The sequence below is a fragment of the Sarcophilus harrisii genome, chromosome 1 (genome assembly GCF_902635505.1).
Source record: "Sarcophilus harrisii chromosome 1, mSarHar1.11, whole genome shotgun sequence".
Taxonomy (NCBI): Eukaryota; Metazoa; Chordata; class Mammalia; order Dasyuromorphia; family Dasyuridae; genus Sarcophilus; species Sarcophilus harrisii.
In genome coordinates this window covers 156428750-156452641 of record NC_045426.1, presented here as the reverse complement: position 1 = coordinate 156452641, position 23892 = coordinate 156428750, and the positions used below count along the sequence as shown (strand labels likewise).

Sequence of the window (23892 nt, the reverse complement as noted above, 5' to 3'; positions counted from 1 at the left end):
TCATTTGTAAAATGAGCTGGAGAAGGAAATGACAAACCACTACAGTGTTTTTGCTAAGAAAACCCCAAATGGAGGTCATGATAGGGGCAGACATGGCTTAAAAAAGGATAACAAGAAATGGTAAATAGAGGCACTAAATAAAATTTTGAAAATTAAACTGAATTAAAGATGTAAATAATTACCAATAATAACTATTTTATAAGGAACTGGTCATTTCTGAGATAAAAGCATGAACACAGGATAGTCGGGGAACTCCTCTATTTTATACAATATAAATGAAAGGGAAAAGTTCAAACATTTGGTTCAGTGGCAAACATTCTTTAGTCCATGAATGAATTGGTTCTGTGGCTAATAATTTTTGCCCCAATGAACCAAACTCTCATAAACCAATAAACACTTTCAGCAAATGGGGAGACTGAGTACTTTCCCAATTGTTCATATTAAAAAACTATCCCTGGATTGTTTGCCTATTCACGGGAACTTCTTGCTAGCAATACTGTAAAAATGGGTTCATATCAAATTATGTGTGTATGCCTTTTAATAATAGAATCCTTGTGTCTTTAAGAGATTATATAAGTTCTCCCTAGTGTTGCTTTCTAAAGCCTGGGATCTTCTGGAGTGTTACTTATTGGCAGTATCTATTAAATAGTCATTTCTTTTACTTGAAATTCTTTTGAAAATACTAATGTTCTGTTTAATATATATTGGATTACTTCTCATCTAGGGAGGGGGGTGGTAGAAAGGGAGGGAAAAAATTTGGAATAAAAGGTTTTGCAAGGGTGAAAGTTGAAAATTATCCATGCATATATTTTGAAAATAAAAAGTTTTAATTAAAAAAAAGAAAAAACCCTAATGTTCTTTTAAATAAAGCTAGAGGTAGAACAGTAGGTGTTTTTATTAGCACATATGTGGAAGCAGTCATCATCTCCATTTTTAAAATAGATAATGACAAAGGTAATATTTTGTCCGAAGAATGACAAATAGGTAGGATGAGGCATTTAAATTATTCAACTATTGGGCAGATCTATAATCATTCAAAAAAGTTTGACTTTTCCATACAGGAAACAGCAAGGCTATGAAAAAAATTTATTGTTCAGACCATAAATAGCAATTAAAAGGACAAACTACAATATGTATCCATCACTATATATACACACACACACACACACACACACACACATATACATGGCTTGGACAGATACCAAAGTGTTTTATATATGTCTAGGAAAGAGACCACATGTGGACAATGGATTGCATCTAGAATTAGACAAAAGAAAGAGTGGACGGGGTTGCCTTTGTGACTATGCAAAGATGTTTAAGTAATCTCAAGTTTTTTCCTCAAACAAAGGCCCATCTTTTAAATACCAACTTCTGATATTGTTGTATGGCTATAAATCCTAGAACACTATATTCTCTGAAATTCAACCTATTGTATTACCCTCAGCAGTGAAAAGTACACGTAGGATATGAAGCAAGTTGCCATATATTACAAAGAATTCTTAAAGGAGAAAGGTGTAAAGGTATCATCAAAGAAATGTGTGAGTAAAAAAGAGAGTCTAATCACATGGTGATGGTAAAGTATAACCCCTGGACATCTTATGTGCACAACTGATGTTAAAAGAAAATGAAAAGGCTCCTAAGTATACTAGGTAGATCCATTGTGGTGAATTTAGGGGAACAAATGAATTGGAATGACCCAGGATAGGAAGTCCTGGATAGATTGTCAATTTCTTAAGCACTTTGTATATGCCAGGCAAAAACACAATTGTCATTTCCCTCAAGGAGCTCACATTCTATTGGGAAAAAGGAGTAAAATAGCACTTGGCTATGGGATTGTTTATATGGTGGTGATAGAGAAGAAAGACAGCTGGATTTACTGTTGTGGTTTGAATCACTAGAGAAAAATCTAGTGATGAGCTCATAGACCCACTGGAGTTTAGCATATGTGCTTTGTTTGAGACATCATGTAGAGGAAAATATAAATAGATCTATATCAGTGTGTGTGTGTGTGTGTGTGTGTGTGTATACACATATATATTTCAATAGGTTTTTAATGATGATCTCTCATCTTCATATCACACGGATTTTCCCTGTCTCTCTTCCCATTCCCTACTTCCAGAGAACTATCCTTTATAACAGACTTTAAAAAAAAGGAAAGAGAAAAAAATCAGCAAAACTCATTGATATGTAGAAAATTCTGATATTTAATGCCTTGTTCTACATTTATAGAACTCTCCCTCTGCAAAAGAATAAGAGAAGAAATCTTTGCATAATTATTACTTGGGGATAAGATAATAAATTACTAATAGCATGGCAGGGTGAAAAGCAGCATGATGTAGGAGATTAGAGCTGGAGTGAGGGAGACTTGGGTTCAAATATTGCTTCAGACATTAGCTGTGTGATCCTAGGTAAATTATTTAACCTCTCTGTGCCTCAATTTCCCCATCAGCAAAATGAGGGGTTGGACTTGATGGCTTTCTAAGATCTTTTTCAGTTTTAAATCTATAAGTTGTGAACAACTGTAAATTAACTGAATGATGTATGTGAGGCTAAAATACTGGGAAGTTTCTACTTTATTTATCTCTCTCCCTCTGCCACTTCAGTAGCTTGAAGTATAGATGTGGTCACAATTGACTCCTCATTCTACTGTTATTATTCATTCCAGTAAAAGCACCAGGAGTTTTACAGAGGATAAGAACACATACAACATACCTTGCCCAGAACATGCCTGTCCTTTCTCAACTTGCCCACAAATCCTCCTCAATTTCCCACCCCCTACTGAGTGTGGCTCACAATCTAATATTTTGATTTTTTTTTGGTTGCTGTTTGCTTACACTTTGTTTTCTTTCTCATATTTTTCCTTTTTGATCTGATTTTTCTTGTGCAGCATGATAGCTGTGGAAATACATATAGAAGAATTGTAGATGTTTAACATATATTAGATTAATTGCTATCTAGGGGAGGGCAATAGGGGGAAGACAGAGAAAAAAAATTGGAACCCAAGGTTTTGCAATTTTGAAAATTATCTATGTATGTTTTGAAAATAAAAAGCTTTAATTAAAAAAATCCCTACCCCCTATTTTTTAAAGGATGATAGAATGAAGGTAGAAGAGGAGAATTTTGAAAAGGTTAATTTGGCAATAAAAAAAAGGGAGGAGAAAAGTCAAGGAGAAAGAAAAAAAGAGGCTGTGCATTACCTGTACTTAAGGCAAATCTCAAAAAGTCAACATTCTCTCAAGAGGCTAGAGACAAAGAAATATCTATCTATCTATCTATCTATCTATCTATCTATCTATCTATATGTCTCTGTCTTTCCTATATCTTATATGTTGTCTCTCATTAGAATGTAAGCTTCTTGAAGCCCAGAACTATTTTTTCATTGTTATCTTTAGTCCTTGGCAGAGTACATACCACCAAGTGAGTAGTTAAAAATGCTCAGTTACTGGTTGAATTTATAATTGAAATGCTCAGCAAGTCGTTTTTATTTTTCTTCTCTTCTCTAAGTCAGGCAAGAGAATAAAAGAATTCTGAATCTGGGATAGGGAGAGGAAATGATGAAAAGAGAGACAAAACATATTGGAAAGAAGACCAATAAAAACATAAGGAAGAACCCACACCTAAATATCCTAAACAGAAAAGAAACTGCACAATCTTTAATGGTCTCCAGAAAGGGAAAATCCACAAGATACCTTAGAAACTCATTCTAATTACAGTTTTATCAAAATTTCCAAAGTTCGAAAGATTCTGAAAAAGACTACTACTATACTAAGACCTTGACAGTGGGGTCATTTTTCCTGATGTTAACCCTGAATTCTTCTTGGTTCTCTGTGTGTCTAAACTTGCTTATGTAAGACTATGTCACCTCTGAATAGAATAAAAGATTAAAATAAAAGCATTACTTATATTCTGAGTCTTTTCTGAGATACTTTTGAAAGTGATGCTTAAACTTAATTTCTTTTCTTTGTTAAAGGGCAAGTGAAGCAATTCCTCAAAATGGAAGAAAAAGAAAATAATTTTGACCAAACATATAATTGTCCTTGAATTGAGAATGTTTGTTGTTCATTTGAAAAATTTTTCACAATGAAGTTGATCATAAACATAAATGATTTCTGCCAACCCCAGGATAAGAGGCTTGTTTTTTTGCAACTACATCTGGTGTATCCTTCAGAAAACTGCAGCCATACCAGAAGCTGCTACCCTAGGCAGCCTCTGAAGGAGGTGACTAAGGTCTCAGATGGCAAAATGACTTTTCCAGGCATCTCCCAAATTTCCCCAAACACATTTTAGCTGCTATCTTAAAAGCTAATAAAAGAGTTGGAGTACAACTAAAGCTTTATTTTCTCGGTGAAAAGAAACCCAAGAAACTGACTGCAGGTGAACTAGGCATAGGCTGAAATCAGAGAAATAAAGTTTCAAGGCATTTACCAGAAATCCAACAGCTTTAAATATTTATAATTAAATTAAAATTATTTAAATCTATAATTATAGAAATATGACAGCTTTAATAGTCTGATAGTGAACCTCAGACTTCCTACTATGTCTCTAAACAGACTGTCTGTATATGTATAGAGATAAATACATACATTTCCACACGTACATATTCATGTTTGTAGGAGAAGCAGTGAGGCACAATGTATACAGAGCTGGCTTCAGAGATGTAAAGACTTGGCTTTGGTATGCGTTTGTATTCCTGTATGTCTCTTTGAAAAATCGGCCCACCTATTTAACATGTATAGGAGGACTGCTTGCCATCTTGGGGAGGGGGTGGAAGGAGGGAGGGGAAAAATCGGAACAGAAGTGAGTGCAAGGGATAATGTTGTAAAAAATTACCCTGGCATGGGTTCTGTCAATAAAAAGTTATTAAAAAAAAAAATCAGCCCAGTGTCTGCTACTGCTGACTCTAATTCCCAGTTCTGTGCAAGATTTTTTTAATAATATGTTCTCTAAATGTCCCTTCCACATAATGTTCACGGTTGTATGTATGATCTGTCACAAGAGTAGAACAATTGTTCTAAGCTTTCATGGTACCAGTGTCACTGATGCTATGAGAATAGGAAAGAAAGAACTGGATGTCATAAGAGTGGAGAAGTCACAAGAAAGGTAGCTCAGAGCAATTGACAGGATGGACAATAGTATCAGAGGGAAGTGGTTAAGGGAAATTAGGTGGCATAAAGTCTCTTAATCTATACTATGCTACTGAAATACAGAATCTTGGGGAAGCTAATTTTGTTTTGATTCAATTCAAATAAATGGCTTCATGCTCTCTTCCATCAGCTTTTTAGTCATTGGACCTTGAAATACTGGAGTCTGATCATCATGCCTACTTGGCTTCTAGAAATCCAACTCCATTGTATTCCTGAATCTATATTAAAAATATTTTGGCTAGTAGATTACTAGAGAGTTTCAAAACAAGACCAACATAGCAGTATACAGAGGAAACAAAGACAGTTCTTGAATTGTGGAGTTATCCATCATCTGACTGATCCTTTAGCATATAGTAGTCTGGTTATATAAAAAGACATTTGAGCTGAGAAAAGTCACTGATATTGGTAAGATGAATGGGACCAGGAAGGAGATGACTGAGCGGAATGTATAGAAAGAGGTAGTACCTTAAGTTTTTCAAAGAAGCCATTTAGGATTTATTATAAGTGAGGCCATCATAATTAAGGCTTTCTTGGTGTGTTTAAGTCCCATATAAAGGATAAAATCTATTTAAAGTTTAAAAAAAAATTAGATATGCTCTCTTTAGTGGAACCAAGAGAAAGTAAATCCAACCAGATGTTTTCCAAATTAAATCATTCATCCATTCAAGAAATAACCATTTATGTGCAAGCATAGTACAGAACATAAAAATATAAAAGAAGCAATCCTTGCCCTAATGACCTTATAATCCAGTGCTGGAGTTGAGACATAAAAATAAAAAACAAACCAGTCAAGAAAATAAGTGCCATATGAATGATATAAATAAACTTTAGAGAAGGAAGAGCTCATTTCTGGTTGGAGTGATTAGGGAACACTACAAAGACATGGATGAAGTATTTGAGTTGGTTCTTGAAGCATCATAAGATTCTGATAGCTGAAGATGAAGGAGAAGGCAACTCAGGCATAGTAAAAAAACATGGGCAAAGCAAAAAAGAAGCTATCCCTGTGTGTGTTTGTGTGTGTGTGTGTGTGTGTGTGTGTGTGATTGTAAAATAAATCTGTTTGACTAAAACATCAAGTTCATCAAGGGAAGTAATAAATGGAGATAATTACTAGAAAGGCAGATTGGGACCAGATTGTATAAGGCCCTAAATACTATGTTAAGAAAAATGTTGAAGTTTCCCCCTTTCTGGTTTATGTCATAAGATTACTTTTTGTGCCTTTTAGACCAGCCATATTGAACTACTTAGTTTCCTTCCCACTGCTCTGCCTTTGTTTGCAGTTTCCTAGCTTTAGAATAGTCTCTACCCATATTTTCATCTATTAGAATCTAAACCACTCTTCAAGGTTAAATTCAAAGGCCACCTTCTCCATGCCCTAGTCATCCCTCGCTATCCTAGGAATGTTCTAATCCAAAGAACAAGAATGGAGAAAGCAGATAGTGGGGGCAAGATTTAAGAGACCAAGGAAGTTAGGGCATCAAATAAGCTCAAGTTAAAAGACTGATCTGTGTCACAGCTGGACAAGGTGTCTAATTGGTAAGGTTCTAGGCATGAGAGATCCTAGATGAAATCGGTGCAGGATGCAGGAGAGGTGAAGGGTACACTTAGGCTTCAGTCAGAGTGAGGGCACAATGCTCTCAGATCATATAAACAAATGTTTTTTGAGCATCTAGCATGTGGAAGCCACTGTGCTTCTATGCTGGAAAGGCCAAGGACAGGAAGGACTTTGAGAAGCCTCCACTTTAGCTATCTATTCTTCTGACCATTGCTTCAAACCACAGGAGTTCAGAACTATACTATAGTATAGTTCTAATAGAAACTATTAGCAGTAGTGAACACAGTGCCAGTCAGGTGAAACTTCAGTAGAGCAGGATGTAGGGCTGTAACTAAGGAGTCTTTGGCTGGTGGCCACCTGGTAGACTATTCACTGTACAGTGAAAGAAAAAGCTCAGGTTAAAGAAGTAACTTGGATTATTGAAAGGCATTCCTGTAACTGAGTAAGCCCCAATAAGGGGCACCAGCAATGGAGAAAAGGTGCCTTCCACAGAAAAAGTCCAGTGAAAGCACGCACACAGTATCAAAACCCAAGGAAATCATTTGGATCTGGAAAAAGCTTACCTTCTCCCCAGTTCCCATAATGCGAAAACATAGCAGAGCACATGTCAAAACAAGAACTATAATGCCCAAGTGCTGTCAACAAAGCTTTTAATTTTTTAATTATGCAACATATTGGAATGTTAATGAGCAAGAAAATGTAGTTAGCATTAAAAAAAAAAAACCTTATGGAATTGGATTTAATTACTTCTATCTCTCAATTCATTACTAAGCATGCATGATTTATAGAGATACAGAGGGCTAGAATGGAACATAAACTATTACAATACTCTAAAATTTAGGTCCATCAATAGTTTTACTACTTACAGAGAGAGGGAAAGAAAGGACCTGAGATTAACCTAAGGAAAAAAAAAAAAAGCAAATACTCTACCTCTGGATTCATAATTCCTTCTTTTTCAAAACAGCTATAAAATATGTCCATGGAAAACACTTCACTCCACAAATATCCATAATACTGGGCATCATAGCCTCCTGCCAAATGTCCAAAAGTTGCTGGCATGTTTGTACCTTAAAAGAAACATAAAGGTAAATCAATGCCATGAATAAAGTGAACAGTTTGAGACTCTCAGCTGGCTAAAGTTTCCATGCTGGAGGGGGTGCCCAGTGCATCTGACTTCCCCCATAGTAAGGCTTGGATTGCTGCCCTAGGCCAAGGTGTTTACAAACGGCTCTCTTATCTTAGGCCCCAGCTTAGGGCTTTTAGCTCAGGAATGTCTAACAATAGTTTCAGAGGCCCTGCCCATAGCCTTTGGATGTTTCAGAACTCATCTGTCTCTTTAATGCCTATTAATCATACTCCTGATCCATCTCTCTCTATTTTAAATAGTAACATGAGTATTAAATATTTCAGGACTACACTTGGGTTTTAGGATAATAACTACTTAAATGGGTGCTTTTTATTTAAAGATTATCAAAAGTGTCTCACTAATTAAATTTAACTTGCTAATTTCTACCACAAGACTGAATAGCTTCTTGAACCCACAATGGGGAATATTAGTGACCCAAGGCACAAAACTGTCCTGTTAATAATCTAAGTTACATGACTGATTGGTTACGCTAATCTCTCTTCTATCTTTATATGTGGCTGAATCACTTCAATAAATATTTCTGTCATGAGTATTATTGTCTTGGCTTATTAATATCCGAACTAAAAGGAAACTCAAAAACTTTCTAAGTTGAACTCCCTCACTACACAAATGAAATACCTGAGGACCAGAGATAACAGTGTACATCCCCTACATCTCAGATTAGGAGTAGCTATTAAAGTAAAAAAGGAGGAAGTCAGACTCTGCCAGTCAAACAAATTCAAAATAAATTGTGTCAAACTATGCTTAATTTTTAGTTCCAGCCTTTAGGAGTAGAAAAGTCTGTGGCTCTGTAGAAGGATCTGTGTCCTTCCTTCACAGTAGCTCCTAGTAGAGTGGAAGAAAGCTCCTAGTAGAATTGCACAGGTTAGCACCCAGGAGGTAGGCCTGTTATCCCATCTTTTTAACTCTTTGACTCTGGTCTTACTGCAAAAATATCCTGTGATGGGGTAAAGCAATTTTGTTAAGGTGTCAGGAAGCACCTTTGTACTTATTGGAAGTAATTAGGACTTGACAGGAAAACAACAAACCCAAAAAATCCAGAAGAGATTAGGTCATCAGTGGCTTCCAATTGCCTCCAGGACCAATTAGTAAATCTTCTGTTTATCTTTTAAAGTCGTTTCCTACTTTTCTTCTCTCATCTCACTCTTCCACCACATAAGGGACTTTGGGCAACCTTGCTGGTTCATAAACAAGACACTGTGTCTCCAGACTCTGCATTTTCACTGGCTATCCCCCATTCCTAGAATTCTCTCTCTCCTGTTCTGTGTCTCCTGGTTTCCTTCAAATCTTAGTTAAAACCTCACTTTTAGCAAGAAGTCTTTTCTAATCTTCCTTTATGTTAGTGCCTACCCTTTAAGAAGAGCTCCAGTTTATCCTGAATATATCTTGTTTGTATACAGTTGTCTGCATAATGTTTCCTCTCATTAGATCAACAGCTTCTTGAAAGCAGTGACTGTTTTTGCCTTTCTCTGTGTCCCTAATGCTTAACAAAGTGCCTGGAACAACAGTAAACACTTAATACATACTTCTTTTCTGGGTTGTCTTCCTACCATGGTTAAGACCATACCCTAGGCTGCACAGAAAAAAAAGATAACTAAACCAAATTTTTGATTTACATACCTGGGGTAGCTGAAATGCCTAGAATCTCTGAACAGTATCTGGCATATTCCTTTGAGGAATCCAATGATGCATCAGTATGGAGAGCTTGATCAACTTTGCTCAATACAATCTGGCGGAGGGTCAAAAGACCTAACAGAACAAAAGAGGAGACAGGTTTTTGATGAAGAAGAAGTATATGTTCTTTCAAACATGCTAAGATCACAGATTCCTAAAGAAACACTGATTTCAAAAGAAATAATCATGTTCTCTGAAGAGTGAGAACAAGTTATAAATTCTTTGAAAGAGTATTTCAGCATGTAAAAGCTACTAAACTTCTCCCTTTAGATTCATTTCCAAAGCTTCTTAACTCCAGTAAAATTATCTCCCATTATCACTAATGAAAATGTTTTTTTTTTTTACTTTTTAAAAATTTTTTAAATTTTTTAATAGTCTTTTATTTACAGGTTATATGTATGGGTAACTTTACAGCATTGACAATTGCCAAACCTCTTGTTCCAATTTTTCCCTTCCTTCCCCCCACTCCCTGCCCCAGATGGCAGGATGACCAGTAGATGTTAAATATATTAAAATATAAATTAGATACACAATAAGTATACATGACCAAACCGTTATTTTGCTGTACAAAAAGAATCAGACTCTGAAATATTGTACAATTAGCCTGTGAAGGAAATCCAAAATGCAGGTGGGCAAAAATATAGGGATTGGGAATTCAATGTAATGGTTTTTAGTCATCTCCCAGAATTCTTTTGCTGGGCATAGCTGGTTCAGTTCATTATTACTCCATTGGAACTGGTTTGGTTCATCTCATTACTGAAGATGGCCAGGTCCATCAGAATTGATCATCATATAGTATTGTTGTTGAAGTATATAATGATCTTTGGCCCTGCTCATTTCACTCAGCATCAGTTCGTGTAAGTCTCTCCAGGCCTTTCTGAAATCATCCTATTGGTCATTTCTTACAGAACAATAATAATCCATAACATTCATATACCACAATTTATTCAGCCATTCTCCAACTGATGGGCATCCCCTCACTTTCCAGTTTCTGGTCACTACAAAGAGGGCTGCCACAAACATTCGTGTACATACGGGTCCCTTTCCCTTCTTTATGATCTCTTTGGGATATAAGCCCAGTAGTAACACTGCTGGATCAAAGGGTATGCACAGTTTGATAACTTTTTGAGCATAGTTCCAAATTGCTCTCCAGAATGGCTGGATGTAATGAAAATGGTCTTAAGGAGGAAACAGGATCAAGTGAAGGACAGATCATAATTTTGCACACAGAGACTTCTTCCCTAGCTTTCAGTCATACCTGTGTTGACCAGTCGAGAAGCAACAAGTTTTTCAAGAAGATCATCTGTTATAGGGTTCCCATCTTTATAGTGCTTTGAGAGTCGTCGAAGAGAATCCTTGTCCCACACCCAGTTCTCAAGCATTTGGGAAGGCACCTCCACAAAGTCTGTTTCTACATTAGTTCCACTAAATCGAGCAAAATCAGTCTGGAAGGAAAGACATATAAACATTACAGAAAATATAAAATAATTGCAACTTATTTTTGCAGGATTTATAGAATGTTATATTGCTGGATTCTCACAGTAATACTAGTAAGAAGATAGCTAGTATAATCTTGTTAACTCCCTTTTAAGGATCAGTAGAGGTAATGTGCCTTGCCTGGCTTTTCAGGGATCATAGCCAACTCTGGAATCCAGGGTCTTTTGACTCCATATGTAGTCATTTCTTCTCTGTATCACACTTTTTCCTTAAGTCACATGAGGATATTCAAAAAAATCAGAATAGAAAGAATTCAAAACTAGTAAGCATAATAACACACATTTATATAGCATATTATCATCTGCAAACTCTGGGAGGCATGATCTAGAATGAGGAAACTATAATGGGGAATTAGGAAAACCTGAGTTCAAACCCAGACTCAGACACTTCCTAACTATATGATCCTGGGGTTGTCATTTAACCTCTGTTTGCTCCATATGGATAATAGCATCTACCTTGCAAAGTTGTCAGGATTAAATGAAATAATATTGTAAGAAGCATAGCACAATATATGGCACATAGCAGGTGCTACATAAATGCTTATTTCCTTCCTCCCACATATATTTTTTCTCCCAAACAAGTTTCATTTGTTTAGGAAAGTCTTTGGTGAGGAAACTCACTCCATCATTGTTTTAGGGAGATACTGAGGCACTGAGAATAAATGACTTGCCGAGGATCACAAAGTCAAGATGTTTTGATCCAGGTCTTTTTGACTCCAAGATCCACCTACTATGCTATCATGTATATCAACAATCTTTTTTACAGATGAGGAAACTGAGCCTTAAAGAGAAGCCAAGAGTCAAAAGTGATTAACTTCAATGCTGGAACTAGAACCCTAGTTTGATTTAAAATCCAATTTTCTTTTCACTTTGACATCTTACCTCATATACAGATCAAATAAAACTGGAGTTCACCTCAGCCCTTTAAAAAAAGCAATATTAAAACAACCTCAGGCAATCAAATGAAAATAAAATATTGTATTCAAGCAGCATGAAAAATAACCTGCTTTGTAATCTATATTGAGCAATTATTTCATGATTTCTCAGCCTCAGACACTTGAAAAATCACCAGGAAACCATGACTGACATGAATATTGGCCTGTACTAAAAATAAAGAATAAAAATCTTCATTTTGAAAGTCAAAATATTTCTAAAAAACGTTCCATTCAAAACAAAGAGTTCCATAATATAGGAGAGGCAAGTTCACCTCAACTCCCTCTTCCAGCTGCTCACTTATGTTTATTCAATACATGCCTTTCTAGAACACTCATCACCCCATTGCTTAAGTATTCAAAAACTAAAGAGTTAAATTATGGTACTATGAATTGCCTCCACATTTATTTTTTCATTTTGGGAGGCAAAGGAAGAATTATAATCTAAGTTTAACGATGATACATTTATAGTCTCTGAAAAAATGAAAATCAACTAGGGAGACTAGGTGACAAATTGGAATCAGCAAGACCTGAGATGGATACTTATTAACTGTGCTTGCTATCTGTGTGATCTTAGGAAAGTCACTCAAACTTTTCCAGTTGCAGCTTTCTCATTTGTTGTAAAACAGGATGGGAAGAGAGGATCTACTTCCTAGAGTTAGTGTGAAGTTCAAATGGGATAACATGCAAAGAGCCATGGAAGTACTAGTTGTTATTATTGTTGTTGTTAGATGCATAACAGATGTGAGTAAAATAAAACCTTTACAAACAAGGAATTATGAAGGGGAAATAGTGGAAAGTGTCATCAAAGAAAGTATGGATGAAAAAGAAGGGCTACTAGCCAGTGGTAAAAGCAAGGAGTTCAGCACAGAACATCAAGAAGGGAGGAAGGCCAAATCAATCAATAAACATTTATTGAATTCTTACTATGTGCCAGGATGGTTAAGTGGCATAGTGGACAGAATGTCAGGCCTGGAGTCAGGAGGATCTGAATTCAAATCCAGTTTCCAGGCAATTACTAGCTGTGTGATTCTGGACAAGTCACTTAGCCCTGTGTGCCTTGGGTAGGAAATGAGGACATTTGTAAAGTGAGCTGGAAAAGGAAATGGCAAACCATTCTAGTGTCTTTGCCATGAAAACCCCAAATGGGATGACAGAATTGGACATGACTGAAATGACTGAACAGCAAATGTGTCTTATACCATGCTGAACATGTCAAGGGCAAGAAGCCTCCTTATTTACTAGCTCTTATAATAATAAGTATGTTGGTAAAAGCTAAATCAGGAAAAGCCAAAACTGAAAAAGAATATTATCAACCAATTTCCCTAATGAATATTGATGTAAAATTTTTAAATAATGAGAGTGTGTTTGGTAAAAGTTAAATAAGAAATATCAACAAAACTTCTCGACCAAATGAACTTGGTCAAGGGTCTACAATAGGGAGACTCCAGAGATGAAGTGGTAAAAGGGCATGGACAACAGTTATATGAGATGGGAAGGCATGGATGTGCTGAGATCTGCATCACAGAAGGAAATATTCACATCAATAAGATCACCTGTGCATAGATCATTAAGAAGAAAAGCAAAAAGACTAAGTGAGTTTAGACTGTATTTTGGGATGTCCAAGAAGGATATGGGTGTCTCAAGGACACCCATTGTGTCCTTGGAACTTTAGGAGGAAAAGATACTTTAATGGAAAATTGTAGAGGGCTGGAACTCTCTATCTCCCCCTTTAGTTCCGGCTCTCTACAGAAAATGAGAGAAATTACTAGTTGGTGGGAGTAAGAGTGGGGAGGAGAGAAGGAGATTTCAGCAGAATGGAGGGATCACATGATTTAGAGAGCATTAACAGGCTTTAGAAATCATCTAGTCCAACTTCCTCATGCATAAAATGGGAAAAGAAATAATTTACTAAAGGTTACACAGGTAGGAAGGTTTTAACTTCAAGACACTGGTCAATATTCAAAGCTCTGTCCAACAGAAGAAGGCAAACTCCTTTAGGAAGGATATTGCCTCAGTACATGCAATTCTATTAGAATTTTCTAAAAATAAAATTTTTCTTAAAATAGAAGGAAGTCTTTGAAGGAAGCAAATTCTCTATTATTGAAGGTCTTCAACTGGAGACCAGATGACTATTTGTTGAAATTATTGGCGAAGGAACTTCAGTTCAGATTGGGTTAAGGGAATTCTGATGTTTAAATTCTATAATTTTATACATGGATGTGGAGCTATTGGAATACACTGGAGTCACCTGACAGTGGCTGCTGGAGATCCAACCCAGACCTGCTGAATGGATCTCCTCTTGTGAGAGGATGATACAAAGAAACTGAGTGACAATTTCTGTTCTCTGACTTTTCTGACTGAGAGGCTGTTGCATTGTCTGACCTCTCTCCTCTTCCCTCTGCCTCCAATTTATCCCATTCCCAGTGCACAACACTTGTGTCAGCAAAGGCTGCTTTGCAACTCCTTCAGATGCTGTGATCCACAGCTGTGGAGACTCTCAGAGAATTGACCAGCCCCCTTAATGGGGACCTGGAGTTCAAGTTCAGGCTCAGACCCTAGCTGTGTGATAGTAGATAAGTCACTTTACCTGATTTGGACACAATCCACAAGGGTCATAAAGAGTCAGATGTGACTGAACAACAACAAAAGAGAAAATGACATTGGAAAAGGTAAAGAAATATTTACTGGCTTTGGATAATAGATTTTTAAAAACAGAACTGTTAAAAAGTCATTCAAGCAAAAAACAAACATCTCAGACAAAAAGTTTTAGTATCATTGGTATGAACCAATACTTTTTAACCTTCTTATATTCTACAACACATTGGTAAATTGCCATTGGCAGTGGAAACATGGCCCTCTTCCACCTGGGTAGTAGGGAGAATGGTTATCATCTGGTCTTTTCTCCCCAGATCTTTGTCCTATACCTGTTTCTCTCATGCTATTTTTACTCAATGCATTTTTATTTCTTCAGTCTCTTCACCTAGGGTCCTAGTTATAGGGACCAAAAAGGGATAATTCTGTCTATAGCAAGAGTTAACAGATGGGATGTAGTATTGGCAGCTTCTCCTATTTTGTTCTCTGCTCTAGGCAGGAGCACAGATGTCAATCCAGTCTTGCGTTCTGCTGCCCTCTTTTTAAACAAGAAAAAAAAAAAAGATTGCTCATTTTCCTGTGAAAACTGGGCTGATTACTGAGGTAGAAAATGCAAGTATCAAAGAAGAAAGAGAATTAGAGGGGCAGAGCCAAGAAGCTGGAGAGAAGCCAAGGAAGTTGCTTGGGCTCTCCCTTGCTTCCCTTAGAAACAACATTAAATCAAGCCTGTAAAAGAATTCTGGAGTGACAGGATCTACAAAAAGATGGAATGAAACAATTTTCCAGCTCAAGATAATTTAGAAAGATTTTAGGAAAGGTCTGTCTCATTGGGGTAAAAGGGAAATGGAACCCAGTCCACTGAGGCCCTATCCCCTCCACAGTCCTAGTTTAGCATACCAATGGCACTGCAGGCCAGCTGTAAGGGCTCTAACTCCAGGACAACAGGCAAACTTCTAGTCCTAGAACTCAGGGCACAACAGGCATGACTAGGCTGGGCCACTCAAATGCAGTGGACAAGCCACCAGTCTCAGAGACTCTAATGCAGAAGCAGTGATCAAACCCTTGGGCACCAGTGCAAAAAGTTTGGGACAATGTCTCCTGTGCTCCAAGAGCAAAGCTCAACTTTAAAAAGTGAGTTAAAAAAAATTCCTGAAAGCTATTATGGCTTTCTATGATTTTCTAAGGAAAATCAAAATACAAACTCAGAAGCCAACAATGTTAAAATGCCTACATATAAAATCTCAAAGAGGAAGATGAATCGGTCCCAAGTCCAAAAAGTCCTCTTGGAAGAACTTAAAAAATATTTTAAAAAATCATACAAGTAGAAGAAAAATTGAGGAAAGAAATGAAAGTTATGCAAGAGAATTATGAAAAAAGTCAAGAGCTTAGAAAAGGAAGCAGAAAAACTGATTGGAGAAAACAATTTCTTAAAAAAATAGAATTGGTCATATTTGAAGGAAGGGAGGGAATCCACTGAAGAAAGCAACTCCTTTAAAAGTAGAATTAGCCAAATGGAAAAGGAAGTACAAAAGCTAACTGAAAAAAATGATTCATTAAACTTAGAATTAGGCAAGTAGAACCTAATAACTCTGTGAGACATCAAGAATCAATCAAACAAAATCAAAAGAATGAAAAAATTGAAGGAAATATAAAATATCTCACTAGAAAAAAGAATTGACCTGGAAAATACATGCAAGAGACACAATTTAAAAATTATTGGACTACCTGAAAGACATACTCATAAAAAGATCTTGGACAGCATCTTTCAAAAAATTATCAAGGAACACTGCCCTAACATTTTAGAACCAGAGGGTAATATAGTTATTGAAAAAAAAAATCCACTGATCACCTCCTGAAAGAGATACCAAAATAAAAATTCCAAGGAATTTAGTAGCAAAATTCCAGAACTATCAGGTTAAGAAGAAAACACTGCAAGAAACTATTCAAATATCAAGGAGCTATAGTCAGAATTACATAGGACTTACTAACTTATACACTTAAGAATCAGAGGATTTGGAATATCATAGTCTGGAAGGCAAAGGAACTGAGATTACAACCAATAATATTGTTGTCACAGTGTATTTTCCCTGTTTTTCACTTTTGATTAAATCTATTTCAACTTTAACTTTGTCTGAGATCATGTTATTATCCCTGCTTTTTTAATATACTAAATTCTACTACTATTCTTTATTTTATTTTTATGTGTAACTCTCATTTTTGTTTCCTGAAAGCAACAAAATTGTTGAATTTAAAATTTTAATCTGCTATCTATTTCTGTTTTATAGATAAATTCATCTCACTTTCTAATATACAATTATTTCTGTATTTTTCTCCTTCCTATTTTTCCTCACTATCATTCTCAACCTATTTTCCCTGTCTTTTCTCACTCCTCTGCTTTACTTCTATCTGTTACTTTGCCTTCCTATTCCTTAATCCTCTTGCCCCACCATATCTTTGCCCTCATTTCTTTCTGAATCAGTAGACTTTTATAGCCTTCTAAAAATATGTTGTTCCCTCTTTAACCCATTCCCCAATGAATGCAAGGTTCCAGCATTCCCCATCCTCCCCCTACTACCTTCTTCAGTATCCACTTTTCTTTTTATGCATTTGTATGAGATATTATTCCTTTTTATCTCTCCCTACATAGTTTTATTTTTTTAAGAATCTCCCTAGCATACTCAGTTCAATCCACACCTTTCTTTTAAATTATCAAATATAGATGACAATCATAGGAGTATTGCTACTACTATTTTCACATATGTGAAATAAACGATTTGATCTTATTGAGTCTGTGTGGGAAAAGGTGAAGAACTTACAGATTAAGCACATATTGACCAGAAACTGTTAGCTAAAGTAGATCAAGCTTATAGGCCTCAGTGTCGGCTCCTCCGGAGTCACGTGATTTTACATAAGGCCTGGACTATATTCCATTGTCCAATGTGGTGGAAGAAGCTGTATATCACCTTGTCTACTACATTCCACTGATCAACTAGGGGAACAGTAGACTTATGTGACCAATCACAACACATAGAAGGCGGGACTTTGGAGGTTCTTTGTCTGAAATGTATAAAAGCTGTAAGCATTTTCAAGGCTCTGGCCCTATCTGCTGTGAAATTTGGCTATTCTGCTTTCTATGAGTGATCTTGGTAGTAGTCAAATTGGGTAGGTCTTTTTGTCCCAAACAAGTCTCTTATAATTGGTCTTAAATATTTACCTTATATTTTTCCTGGATGTCATATGTCAAATTTTATCTTAAGTTCAGGGGATTTTGTCACAAAAACCTGAAAGTCTTTGAGTTGATTAAATGTTCAAATTTTAAAAATTCAGGATTATATTTAACTTGGCTGGTTAAGTTACTTTTTATTGTAACCTCAACTCTTTTGCTCTATGGAGTATAGCTGCTAAGTCTTCTGTAATCCTTAGTATAGCTCCGCGATATTTACATTTTTTTTAAATTGCTTCCAATATTTTTTTCTTAACCTGGGAGCTTAGCTATGATATTTCTGTAAGACTTCTTCCTGGGATCTTTTTCAAATGGTGATCAGTGGATTTTTTTATTTCTGCTTTGCCTTCTTGTTCTTGAAGTTCAGGGCAATTTTCCCCTTGTAATATTGTATCAAGATTATTTTTTATGGCAATTTTCAGGTAGTCCAACTATTCTTTTTGTATTTCTCATCAATTTATTTTCCATATCAATTGTTCAATATCTCTTCTATTTTTTCATTTTTTTTTCTAGTTAAACATGTACATTCATTTTTTAAAAAAACACATTTCTATATGAATCATGTTGGGAGAGAAAAATCAGAACAAAAAGGAAAAACCATGAGGGAAAAAGAAACAGAAGAAAAAGGAAAAAAGTTAATATAGGATATGTTGATTTACATTGTTTCCATATTTTTTTCATTCTTTTGATTTTTTTTTAATGATTTCTTGGTTTAGAATATCATGAGCTTCCCCTTGCCCAACTCTAGTTCTCAAGAAATTTTCTTCCTCAAGTTTTTGATTTTCTATTTCCAATTGATTAACTTTCTTTTCATAATTTTATTGATTTTCTTGAATTGCCCTTTTCCCCTATTTTTCCCTTGATCTGTCTAATTTGATTTTTTAGAAGCCCTTTTAAAGTTGTTGCAAGAACGTTTTTGTGCTAGGAAAAATTTGACATTTTTCATTGAAAAAGAAGTGGCTTTTAAAAAAATCTCCATTATATTTCTCTAAATATGAAATCAGATCTTCTCTATGCCCATAGTAACAATCTCTGGTAGGGATCTTTCTCCTTTGCTTACACATTTATATTTATTTATTTACTGCTTTATTTTGTTTCTAGTAGCTATCAAATTGTAATGTCAAGGTATGGGGAATGATGTCCCAAATCTCAGGTCCCCAAGGTCTGTCTTGGGGTCTAACTTTGGAGACTCCTCTCCACAACTAAGCTACAGTTAGGGCTCCCAGCCACAGTGTTCCACAAATGATTTTGTTCTCTGTAATTTCTCAGGTGGTTGCAAACTACAGCTATCCTCTCTATCCTAGAACTGAAAGCAGGGTATTTGCCCTCCTGCAAGGGTCTCTGCCTCTACCTTTACCCTGTGTCTCTGCTTCACAGAGACTTCTTGTAAACAATATATTGTAGGATTCTGGTTTTTGCTCTCCTCTGTTTTTGTTTTATGGGAGAGTTCTTCCCATTCACATTCATAGTTATGATTACTGTGTATTTTTCTTCATCCTATTTTTCCTCCTGTTTGTCTTTTCTCTCCTTCCACCTCTTCCCTCCTCACCAGTGTTTTGTTTCTGTCTACCACCTCCATCTATCTGCCATCCCTTCTGTCAGTCCTCTCCTATACTCCAATCTCATCTCCTACTACTTTCCTGTTGGGCAAGATGGATTTCTATATTCAAGTGATTGTGTATACTATTCCCTCTTTTAACCAATAGTGATGAGAGTAAGGTTTAAGTGATGCTCATCACCCACTCTCCCATCTTCCCTTTTACTGTAATAGGTTTTTTTAATGCCTCCTTTTGATTATGGCTTTCAGGATATATAATGATTCTGACACTATCACTCCTGGATCTATTTTTCAGATTTTTTTCCAGTGAGGTATTTTATATTTCTTCTATTTTTTCATTTAAAAAAAAAAGTTTGATTCTTGCTATATCATAGAATCATTAGCTTTCAGTGGCCAATTTTAAGGAGTTATTTTCCTCAGGTAGCTTTTGTACCTGCTTTTATGTTTGACCAATTTTACTTTTTAAGGAGTTGTTTTCTTCAGTAGATTTTTGTATTTCCTTTTTTTCCACTTGGCCAATTCTACTTTTTAATAAGCAATTTTTCAAGCTGTTGATTCTTTTTTTATTTTTTTTAATGCTTAATCTTATTTTTATTTAATATTTTTCCCAGTTACATTTAAAACAATTTTAAAATATATTTTTTAAAAACTTTTAAGTTCCAGAAGCTCTCCCTTAGTCTCCATTAAGAAACCACATGTGAAATTATGCAAAACATATTACAACATGACTTTTATGGAAATGTGGAAAACATATTTTTATGGAAAACATAGATCTCTTACCCTCAAAAAAAAAATCCTCAAGAAAAACAAAATTAAAAAAGAAAGAGAGAGAGAGGGAGAGAGAGAGAGAGAGAGAGAGAGAGAGAGAGAGAGAGAGTATGATTCAATCTGTATTCAAATAGTCAGTTTCTTCTCTGGATATAGTTAGTATTTTTCGTCATAAGCCTTCCAAAGTAGTCATGGATTATTGTATTGCTGAGAATGACAAAGTTGTTTACAATTGGAGTTGAGTCTTTTTTCATAATTCTCTTACATCACTCATTTCTTTTCCCATTTTTTCTTCTATCTATCTCATATGATTTTTAAGCTCCTTTTTGAGCTCTTCCATTTCTTTCTGGGTTTGAGATCACTTCCCAATTTTCCCTAGAGTTTTGTCCATAGGTGTTTTGACTTTGTTGTCTTCTTCTGAGGTTGTGTTGATCTTCTCTGTCACCATAATAACTTTCTATGATGAAATTCTTCCTTTTGTTGTCATCGTTTTGTTTTTTTCTCATGGGAGAGGGTATCTTTTTCCTTTCTTTTTAATTTGAGGTCTGCTTCTGTAATGGAAGGGACATGGTCTCAGGCTTCTTGTGTCAGGGGCAGACCCTGGCAATTTACCTGACAGTCCTACACTTAAGTACTGAGAATACATGAGGGACCTTTGTATCTGTTACCATGCTGAAGGAGTGATTTGAGGGTGGCTGGCACTGCTGAAGGTTGTAAAGGTCTGCCAGCTTACTTGGTACTGAGCTGAGTGTCTAGTGTGTACTGAGGCTAGTAAACGGTTTCTGTGTTTCCCAGGGGTACACTAAAATGCATGGTGGTCTGTCCACTAGAGGCTGTTTGCTTGCTCAGGGATATGCTGACGCACTTGGTGCTTCACAGAGCTGGAGTCTGCCTGTTCTCCTGATTATGCCAAGGTACATAGAGAATCCTGATGTTGGCTTTTGCCAGATCTATCATATTGGTAGATCTGTTCAGGATCTCCCACTGGTTTCCCAAAATGGGGCTTGCTGATATGCTTACTGTCTAGGACTGTACTCCCCTTTAGCCTTAGTGACACAGACATTTCTTGCTGATCTTTCAAATGTCTTAGGATTCAGAACTGCTTCACCCCATTTTTTTTGCTTGTTCTGCACGATTTGTTTGGGGGCACTATTTTATGGTTGTTTAGAATATGGAAGAATTAGAGTGACTTTCACTGCTTCTTCCACTATCTTGGTTCCTGGAAGTCTCCAGAAATCAAATTCTTAGAGAAGTTAAGAGAACTACAGGAAGAAAGAAAGCAAAATTATACTAGTGAGGTTCAGAATGCAATAAAGCTAACCACAAAATGAATGAGAGAAATTAAGCATAGAATTTTAGAAAATTTGAATATGATAGATCTCTGGAGAGAATTGAGTGGAGTCAGAAAAGAATATAACTTTTTTGGTGTTAGATGGCACCTACATAAAAATTGACCATGTATTAGAGCATAGAAACCTCTGAAGGTTTTTAATGGGAAGGCAGAAATATTAAATGCATCCTTTTCAGATCATATTGCAACAAAAATTATATACAGTAAAAGACCACAGAAATATAGATTAAAAATTAATTGGAAGCTAAATAATCTAATGCAAAAGAATGAATGAGTTAAACAAGAAATCAAAGAAACAATAATTTCATAACATAGCCATATTTATGGGATACAGCCAAAGCAGTCCTTAGCATAAATTTTTTATCTCTAAATGATTATATGAATAAAACAGAAAAAGAGTACATCAATGAATTGGAAATGCAATTTAAAAAACTAGAAAGAGAAAAAATTACAAATTCCCAATTACATATCAAATTAGAAATTCTGAAAAAAATCAAAAAGATTAATAAAATTGAAAGTAAACAAACAAACAAACAAACAAACAAACAAACTATTGAACTAAGACTTGTTTTTTGGGGAAAAAACAATCAAATAAACTTTTGGTTAATTTGATTTATAAAAAGAATTTAACCAAATAACCAGCATCAAAAGTGAAAAGGGGGAATTCATCACTAAAAAAGAAGAAATTAAAGCAATAATTCAGAGCTATTTTGCTCAACTGTATGCCCATAAATTTGACAATCTAAGTGAAATGAATGAATATTTAGAAAAATATAAATTGCACAGATTAACAGAAGAGGAAATAAAATACTTAAATAAAACCACATTTTCCCTAAAATTTAGAAACACACGTTTTAGGGGAAAAAATTAATAAGCCATTAATGAAATCCCTAAGTAAAAAATCTCAAGGGCTAGATGAACTTACAAGTGAATTCTACAAAACATTTAAAGAACAATTAATTCCAATATCATATTAAGTTAAATTATTTGGAAAAAATAGGTGGAATCCTACCAAATTCCTATTATGACACAAATATGGTGCTGAAAGCTAAATCAGGAAAAGCCAAAACTGAGAAAGAAAATTACCGACCAATTTCCCTAATGAATATTGATGTAAAATTTTTAAATAAAATATTAACAAGGAGATTATAGCAGTTTATCACCAGAATAATACACTATGACCAAATGGGATTTATACTAGGAAAGCTAGGCTGATTCAACATTAAGAAATCTATCATAATATATCATATCAATTGCAACTAACAAAAATCATATTCTTATCTCAATATATGCAACAGAAATTTTTGACAAAGCAGCACCAATTTTTTTCTAAAAAAAAAAAAAGTTAAAGATTATAGGAATAAATGGAACTTTCCTTAAAATAAGTAGTATCTATCTAAAACCATCAGAAAGCACTAGCTGTAACGGGGAAGAGCTAGAAGCCTTTCCAAGAAGCTCAGAGTGAAACAAGATTGTCCATTATCACCACTATTACTCAGTATTGTACTAGAAATGTTAGCAATAATTTTGATTACATTAAGTTAAAAAGGTTTTGTACAAACAAAACCAATGCAACTAAGATTAGAAAAAAAGCAGAAAGCTGGGGGACAATTTTTCCAGCCAATGTTTCTGATGAAGCCCTCATTTTTCAAATATGTAGAGAACTGAGTCAAATTTGTAAGAATACAAATCATTCCCCAATTGATAAATGGTCAAAATATTCAATAAGCAGTTTTCAGATGAAGAAATTGAAGAATATTCTCTAATATTCTCTCATAAGTAAATTCTCTCATAAGAAGAAATTCTCTAAATCACAACTGCTTAAAGAAGTACAAATTAAAACAACCCTGAGGTATAACCTCACACTTATCAGATTGGCTACTGTGACAAAAAAGTAAAATGATAAATACTGAAGAAACTACGGGAAAACTAGGACACTAATGCCTAGTTGGTAGATCTGTGAACTGATTCAATCATTGTGGAGAGCAATTTGGAACTATATCCAGAGTCAATCAAATTGTGCATACCTTTTGTTCTAGCAATATCACGATTTGGTCTGTATCCCAAAGATATCATAAAAAAAGAGAAAACAACCTATATGTCCAAAAAATATTTATAGAAGCTTTTTTTTTTTTTTTGTGGTGGCAAAAAAGTGGAAATTGAAGAGATGCCCAACAATGGGGAATAATTTAACAAATTGTGGTAAATGAATGTAATAGAATACTATTGTGCAATAAGAAATGATGAGTAGGCAGATTTCAGAAAAACCTGTAAAGATTTTTATGAACTGATGCTGAATGAAGTGAGCACAACCAGGAGAACACTGTACACAATAAAAACATCATTGTGTGATGATAAATTATGATTTATTTTAGCTCTTCTCAGCAGTTCAATTGTTGAGGGGTGAGAGACTCTAACAGAGTTTGAGGGTCCCCAGGCTGGTGTCCCA

General features: G+C 35.3%; 1 protein-coding gene across 2 annotated transcripts in view; it reads right to left on the bottom strand.

Annotated features, from left to right (window-relative positions):
• Nucleotides 1–23892, bottom strand: part of NLN (neurolysin) — a 137270-nt gene that overhangs the window by 6271 nt on the left and 107107 nt on the right. For both annotated transcript variants that reach the window (XM_031965579.1, XM_031965582.1), the window contains exons 10-12: nt 10779–10965; nt 9467–9595; nt 7630–7766 (exon numbers count right to left, since the gene is read on the bottom strand). In XM_031965579.1, the coding sequence (XP_031821439.1) occupies nt 7630–7766; nt 9467–9595; nt 10779–10965 (453 nt within the window). The remainder of the gene's footprint in view (nt 1–7629; nt 7767–9466; nt 9596–10778; nt 10966–23892) is intronic.